The 8,597-nt window shown below is 38.8% G+C and overlaps 1 protein-coding gene across 3 annotated transcripts in view; it reads right to left on the reverse strand.

Moving 5' to 3' along the window:
* The window catches only part of Htr4 (5-hydroxytryptamine receptor 4), a 172,375-nt gene that overhangs the window by 71,178 nt on the left and 92,600 nt on the right, over positions 1 to 8,597 (reverse strand). For all 3 annotated transcript variants that reach the window (XM_004631274.3, XM_004631275.3, XM_004631273.3), the window contains exon 4: positions 5,037 to 5,190. In XM_004631274.3, the coding sequence (XP_004631331.1) occupies positions 5,037 to 5,190 (154 nt within the window). The remainder of the gene's footprint in view (positions 1 to 5,036; positions 5,191 to 8,597) is intronic.

The raw sequence follows: 8,597 nt of genomic DNA on the forward strand, positions 1-8,597 counted from the left end.
CCAAAGCTCACGTGTTTGGAAGATAATTGATGATGGGGGAGCTATACTTATCCACTTCTACTGTTTAACTGTAGAATATATTGTTAGGAAGAGGGGGATGAGTAGATATAGGGCATTGGTGGGGGTGACCTGGGAGGGTGTATTCTTGACCTGGACTCCTTTCTTCTCTGTTCCCTGGCTGCCACGAATTGTTCTTCCTCCTACCATTTCTACCTTAAAGCCAGGTTTCCATGAGCTGAAAATATGAGCCAAAACAAGTCTTTTCCTTGAAGTTTGAGGTATCAGGTATTTTGTCCATGTGACAGGAAAGAGACGAGGATACATCCCATATCATTCAGAGTAAATGCCAGTGTCCTCACAAAAAATAGACAAAGTCATACTTTATCTTTCCCTTTTAGTGATTTTAACCTCCTGTTTTACTTTTTCTCCAGTACTCTAAATACCTGCTTATTTTTATATCATCATTTATTATTTGTGTGCTTCTGATAGAACATAAACTTTACAAGATGACAGATCATTATCTGTTCTGTTCAACAACGTATCTTAAACACATGGAGTGATTTCTGTCAAACAGTAGATGGTCAATCAATAATTATGGACTAAAATAATATGTGGAATCTAAGAGCTTCTCACTACCTCAAGTCACTATCATTGTAGTCCAAGTTGCCATCCCCACATGCCAGGACTATTATTGTCCCTTTCTAAATGTTTGCTCTATTTCCAGCCACATTGCATCCATTCTCTACAAAGGAGTCAAAATGATTCTTCTAAAACACAGATTTGATGATGCTACTCCTCTGTCCCAACCTTTGCAAAGCTCCCTCTATCACTCTGAATAGATACCCCAGTGTAGCCTCATTGCTCTCTCTGGGCTCCAGGCTCAGCATTTTGCTCCTTAATCACTGGCTTCTGAAGCTTTTGGGCCACTTCCTCGAGCTAACCAAGCATGAGCCCACTCAATGGTCTTTGCATTTATTGCAATTTTGGAATAGAACACTTTTTGCTAAATACTTACATGGGCCATTCGCTCACGTCCTATAGAGCAATGGTTTGGCAATATCAAAGAGTGACTTTTACTTGTAAAATAATAATCTCATTACTTATCTTTTTACTTGACTGTGGTTTTTGTATTAAATAAACATAAAACCCGATATACATTATACTTTTTATTGCTAGTGTTTAGCATAAAGCATTTTTTATTTTTTAATGTATTTTGTTGTTACAGGGTCTCACTATGCAGCTTGGACTTGTAGTGATCCTGCTGTTTTTCAGCCTCCCTAGCACTGGGATGATAGGTGTGTGCCACTACACCCAGACTCTGTGGTAGGCTCAGCCTGCCCTGGAGTCAGGGCTGGCATGGCATATGGTGTCAGGGATCGAACTGCAGTCCCCGCGCTTGCCTAATCTTGCCTAAGCAGGCACTTTAGTCTTCTGAGCTGTCTTGCCAGGCTATAACATAAAACTTTGAATGCTTTCATCATGGATTTCTCAGGAGCCTATAGAACATAGTGGCATTTCAATAAATGAAAAAATAATAAATAGAACAATTATTATGAACTTAAGACCCTAAAGTTCTAAGAATTCCTTTATGGAATGAATATTAAGCATGTAATATTGTATTGATTAGGTGCAATTAAAATGTGAAGAATTTTGTACACTGTCTAAAATATTTAATAAATGGTACTTATAATTAAAAAGAAAAGCGATCTTAATAAGCAGAATTCAGGTTTAAGAACATGTTTGGGAAACAGTCTGAAAGTTATATGAATATATAGCTCAATTTTTAGTGATTTTAACCTCACAGTGCGTTATTAACCCTTTGGTGAGTTGATGTGGTTTTGCACTTGTAAAACTTGAAGGTGAAGGAGAGCATTTCCAGCAGGCTTAGCTTTAAACAAGTGGTTTGACTGAGCAAACGAAATCTTTGGGGTAGGTCTGTAACCTGAGTGTTACTCATGCTTGTACTTGTTTAGATCTATGCAAATGGATGCCCAATTTATTATTATCCATGAATTTCATTTGAACATTCCATAAGCAAATCAAATTCCACGAATTGATTTGCTCGCTAAACTTTATTTGGAAAATCCAAAACGCAATACTGGCAGCAGCATCCGTAGTCTTTGCAGACACATATGTGCACAGCACTCTGAGCAGTTGCCTACTAGGCAGTTTCTTAGCTGAAGTCAAACGAAACAACACACTACTTTCTTGTTTTACCTCAACAACTGTCCTATTTGCTCTCTGTTGCCACATAATTTGCATTTTCTTGTGATTTTGGTGAGTGATTTCACCAGTTAAAATGTCCCAAATATAGTGCCAAAGTGTTACGTACTATTTCTAAGTGCACGAAAGTGGTGAAGTACTTACGGCAAGATGAACACGTGCTACATAAGCTTCACTCATGGACTGTATCGTCTTGCCCACCAGCTCACAGTTAATGAGTTAACAACACAAATTAAGTCAGTGTCTTTAAACAAAAACCATAAAAAATGGCTATATATTTATTGGCAGATGAATATCTGACCAAAAAACTGCAAGAATATAATCCCACCCCCTGGGAGCATATGTGCAGTGTTGCTTCATTCAGTGTTTGTGATAACTATGTAAAATGTAATTGCCACAAATAAAAAGTTAGTTGTACAGATATTATTAGCTTATGAGTTGTGCTACCTTCTCTCAAAGTAGATCCAATGTGCAAGTGAAATAAAGGTAAGGTACGTTCCTAGTAAGCAGATGTCCTCTTCTCCAGTTAAGTGAAGTAAATGTAGGTGTCAATATCTCACTCTCATGAACAAACAAAACTTCCTATACTTGCTTGGAAGTTCTACATCAGGAGGTAAGAATTTTGAACCATCAATAAAAACTCCCCATCTATAAAAGCATACATTTCTGAAGGTCCTATCCATTAGGGAGTAAGTTTTGCAGAAAAATTAAAAACATAGCTTCTGGGGTACCGCAAATCTAGATTCAAATTTAACAACTTTTTCCTAATAAATTTGGTTAATAACCTTTTTCACCCTGAGTTTGCTCATCTATAAACTGAAGCCAGTAATAGAGTCTACTTTGTAGTGTTGTTGGGAGGCCCAAAGGCGGTTCACAGGAACAGTGATTAGCATGGAGCTTGCTGCATACTAAGTATCCAACATCTCTTTTTTCCCCAAATCTCTTGACTGTTATTATTCTTACTACTATTATTGAAAATGATATTAGTTTGAAATTTGGATTTAGTTTGCCTCAGGAATCGTCATTCTGACAGTCTAAAAGAAATGAGATGAATTTTGAAAAAATATCCACACACTTTCCCCACATAACTCCGCTTAGTCTTTTACTCTTCAGCTTCTAGAAGAACCCCCTTTTGGACATGCCTTCTAATCCAAGTCGTGGTGCAGAAGACTTTCCTAGACAAAGAAAAGGGTAAGCCAGGGGCTGAGGAGGGCAAGGAGAGGGGAAAGGGAAGCTCCTTCTCCTGTAGGTCCTGTGAGGATGGCATGTTCTCTCCATCTCTCCTCTCTGGTTTCCTTTGTATACTATTGGGGATCTTGGGACTGGTTTTTTTTTTTTCCTTTTTTTAAAATAAGTGATTGCCAAAAACTTCTTCTTAGAAAATTGATATCCCTGTTAATAAATCCAGACCACATATTTTGATCTTCATTTTATATTTATTACGTCAGAGCTGGAAGGCTTTTAAATATTATTAAGGGCTCTTAAACTTAGGACAAGATGGTTAATTCTGTGACAACTTGAATGTGCTGTGGCCTACCCAGACATATGGTAAAACATTTTTCTGGGTGTGAGAATCATTTTGGATGAGATTAGTGTTTGAATCAGCAGACTGAGTAAAGTAGATTTTTCTCCTAGTTTTAGCAAGGTCTCACCCAATCCATTGAAGGGCTGAATAGAATAAATTTGAGTAAGAGGTAATTCATGCAAATTACTGTGAATTCAAGGCCAACCTGGGATACCTTGTGAAACCAAGACTCTCCTGAACTATAGAGCAAGGTCATATCTCAAAAAACAACAAAACAAACAAACAAAAAGAGGAAGCTGTTATTGCCTCACTGCCTGAATGTCAGGACCCTGAGTTTTCCATGTGAACCTGACTAAAACATTGGTTCTCTTGGATCTCTACCTTTCTGAAAATAGATATTGAGACCAGCCAACTTTTGTAGCCACATAAGCTACTTCTTCATCACAAGTCATTCTCTGTCTCAGACTCTGTGTCTCGGACTCTGTCTGTCTGCCTGCTAATCCATGTTCTGCTATTTGCAAGCTGTGTGGTTTTAAGTATGTTACTTAACTGTTGGGTCCTGGAATTTTCTCATCTGTAAAATGGGGATAAAATTATTCTGTTCCACAAAGGATTTGTTAGACTTCTTTATAAAAAATGAAGTATTTACCATCTGGGATACAGTAATATAAGAAAAAAATATTCAGGACACTCATTAAAGCAATAAGGCAGACTTTATTCAGCACTATTGCAATACTTCATAGGAACTACTATGGTGGAGTTTGTGGAATTGAACTTAACTCTGAACACATGAAAAGAAAGTGAAAATTTACGAACAAGAAGCATAGTAGGTAAGGGTCAGTGAATAGAAATTAAGAGGAAAAATCAGGGATAAAGGAGATCCTGGCTAAACTACCTAAGCAGGATTCTGCCTGAAAATTGGTCAGAGTGGTCAGACACTTCATGTGGCATGCTAGAGATGAAGAACTTGATCAGTTATGGAGTATAGATAATCCAATTATCTAAACTAAACTAATTGGATTCCAGCTAAAATAATAGATGCAAAAATGGACAGAAAAGTTCTAAATTTGAGGTCTATTTGGGAAGATAATTCAGAGGACCCTTGGATGGGTCAAGGAGACACTCAGATAGTAGTCATTCTAAAATGTTAGCTTCTTACAAAATGATCACTCAGACCAGCATCAGACTTTTTCTTAGGATATTTGCCCATCTTTCTAGCATGTGTTTATTTAGAGTCTCAAGCAAGGTTGATCAGACAGTAAGGCAGAAAGTTTGTGCAGATACTCACCAAATCAACTATTCCAATGTTATTCCAGCCTTGCATTATTGGGAGAAAAGAGATGAACATGGGGATGACCCAGCAGCCTCCCAGCATTAGTGCGATACGCAGAGGGGTCATCTTATTCCTATAAACCAAAGGCTGGCAGCAGATGGCATAATACCTGGAGAGGCAGCAGAGCGGGCGTGGCCATGGACAAGGGAAGTGGGGTGGGAGTAAAGGAGCATAGGAGAAGAGAGAGAGAGAGACAGGGAGAGGGAATCAGAGAAGTGGAAATATGCAAAAGAGGGGGAGATGCGGAGGGGGAAGCAGACAATAAAAATAGGGAAGGAGAGAGAATAATAGGGGATAAAGGGGAACACAGACAGTAGAGGAAGGAAAAGAAAAGGAAGAGAGAACAGAAGAAAGAAAAAGTGATTATACTTCAATTAATATAAAAATACACTTCAGATAGTTTTGAAAAGTTACTTTCTGGAGTTGGCTCCCCATTCTTCTTCCATTCCCAGGGTAGCTGGACACACATGAGGGTCTTGTCCTTTTCAGCCATGATCCCAATGCTGCCTTCAAGCCTGGGTGTTTGGGAGCATTCATCTAGCCCTCTGGGCTGCAACATTAGGATACTTGTAGCTATTGGATTGCAAAATTTGAAGCAGCCCACACTTTTTTCTTGTCTCAGACTTTCTCCCTTCCTCTTGATCACCTGCCTGCACTGGCTGAGGAGGCACTCTGCAGCTATGCTCTTTAAGCTGTGGTCCAGTGACTCACCACTATCCTCTCTTCCCCATCCTGCATCAGACACGAGACATATCTGAGGAGGCCTCTTTAAAATACACACTTCTGAATCAGGCCACTTTAGAGTGATCTGGAGTATGCATTTTGAAGTGTAGGAGTCCCTGCTACCAGGTGGTAAGCAGATCCAGTTTCCTAGGGTAAGGCGCTGTCCTTCCTGGCCTCCTTAAATTGTGTGGGATCAAGAGACTGCTTTGGACCAATGAGTCATGATTAGAATTCAAGTGCATTACTTCTGGGACAGACTGTTCCATTGTTCCCATGATGCCAAGAGTGTGAAATTCCAAATATTCCCTGCTCCATCCATTTCTACCTGTTGTTTGAGCACAACTTCCTTGCTTATCAGCAGGATCTCCACCATGGGACTAACTTCTTTCCCCTTGTGAGTTAATATTCTGCTTGTAGTGCTTATTCTTCCCCCCCACCGGATAGCAATACAACCTTCCCCACAAACAGCTGAGTTTCTAACTCCTGGGCTGCTCCTTTGTGTTATTCCAGCCTTGGCTATCACCCTTTCTATGCCCAGGCATGGCATGGGATTTGACAAAAGGCAAAATTCTGTAGCAGGTCTATCAGCTATTAGTCTTCAAAAAGTAAAAAGAAAAAACTAAGTACAAAAATACAATCTAGCGACTAAGTTTCTTCTTTAAGACATTTATGCTATTTAAAAATAAGCCACCCCCTTACACCCCTAATTCTATGCAGTTCACTTTGTTAATTTTCTCCACCTCTTCTTTTCTTTTCTTAATTCAAAGCATAAGTAATATAACAATGGCTATATTCTCTGAAGAGGTGGTAGTAGGAAGGGTGAGAAGGGGGGAGTGAGAAGGGGAGGCCCAAGCTGGAACGTGAGAACTGAGAACCTCAGGAGCAGGAGAGAATACTCTTTCTCGTCCCTCCAAGGCTCAAAAGAATAGCTGATTACATGACACCAAACCCTCTGGTGTCTAGCAAGTCTCTGAGGTGTCCTGCTGTGCACCTGAGCATCAGAGCAAAAGACCAGAGAAGGGGAGAGGGGCTTGCTTAGGACCCCCCATTTTTCTCCCCTATAAAACTGACATGGTCACCAAATTTAATGAAAGATAACTCAGCAATGGAAAGACTTATGATCAGTTGGAATTCTGTTCAAACTCCTGATATACAAGAAAGGTGAACTATTACTGAGTGGCTAGTGTTTTTAAATAGTGATGTTAATAACCATCAGAGAGTAAGTTTAACATAGAGCTAATGACAGACTTAAAGCAGAAGAAAAGATACATTACCCCATTTAATTTTGCTACCTTCCTCATCTCCTGCCAAGGGGCAGGCTTTTTCCTTTTAATATCCTTCCTCATTTCTCTTGCCAATAATATCTGGAATTCATTGGGAATTTTACCTTTTCTTTTGTTGCATAATTGCTAGGGGGGGATAAAGGACTCTGACTTTTCCATCCAAGCAGTGACCCAATGAGACTATCTGCTGAGCCCGATATAGTGGTCAGCGATGCAGAGACAGGAAAGCTGGTAGTGGTCCCTTAATTCTAGCAGCAGCTTTCTTGCAAGTCTGGGGATTTGGTCTTGTTCCCTGAAACTTGATGTGTCAGTGTTCTTGATTCTTCATGTTCTCATTGTTTACTTGTTTCTTCAACTAAATAAGTCACCCCATATCTTTACAATAAATTTTATTTTATTTAAATTGGCATTATTCTTTAGTTATGTTTTCCCTACTCCCAAAATGATGTTGAAGTCTTATCCCTCACTACTCTGGAATGTGAGCTTATCAGGAAGTAGGATCCTTACAAAGGCAGTCAATTTTAAAATGTCATTAGGGTACACCCTAATCCAGTATGTCTGACTTTTTTTTTTTTTTTTAGAACCAGGGATTGAACCCAGGTCCTTGTACTTGCCAGACAAACACTTATTCTACTGAGCCATCTCCCCAGCTCCTGACATTTTCATAAAAGAGAAATTCAAAGTTCAAACAAGGAAGGACATTATAAAGATGGGAGCAGAAATCAATCAATGAAATTGAGACAAAATATTACAAAGAATTGGGGAATTTAAGACTTGCTTCTTCTCTTCTGAATAATAAAAATAGCCCCTTAGCCAATCTAACAAAAGAAAGGAAAAAATTACTCAAAAACAAATGAGAAGAGGAAAATCACAATGGATACTGATGAAATAAAATTATTATTAACAACTATTTCAGAAATGCACCAATAAATTGGAGAATTCAGATAAAAAATGGACAGATTTCTAGATACATATGAATTACCAAAATGAAACGAAGAAGATTTAAAACCCCAAATAGTCCAATAACAGGCAATGAAATTCAAGTAGCAATGAAAACCTAGCAACTCAGAAAAGTCCAGATAGATGCACTAATGAATTTTGCAAAAATTTCAGGGAAGATTTATCACCAGTACTTCTTAAGCTCTTTAATGAAATCAGATGGGAAAAGGATTCCCAAAATTATTCCTAGAAGCTTACAGTTAACTTGAATCCAAAGGGGGGAAAAAACTATAGCCTAACCTCTTTAACAAATACAGATGCAAAAATCCCCAACAAGATACTGGAAAACAGAATACAACAAATTGTCACAAAGGTCACACATCATGATCAAGTAGGCTTCATCCCAGAGAAAAGGATGTTCCGACATAAGTGAAATAAATCAGATGCACAGATTTAAATATAGCATGGTTTCCTCTTCTTCTTCTTCTTCTTCTTCTTCTTCTTCTTCTTCTTCTTCTTCTTCTTCTTCTTCTTCTTCTTCTCCTCCTCCTCCTCCTCCTCCTCCTCCTCC

Source organism: Octodon degus, unplaced genomic scaffold, assembly GCF_000260255.1.
Source record: "Octodon degus isolate 3935 unplaced genomic scaffold, OctDeg1.0 scaffold00040, whole genome shotgun sequence".
Classification (NCBI taxonomy): domain Eukaryota; kingdom Metazoa; phylum Chordata; class Mammalia; order Rodentia; family Octodontidae; genus Octodon; species Octodon degus.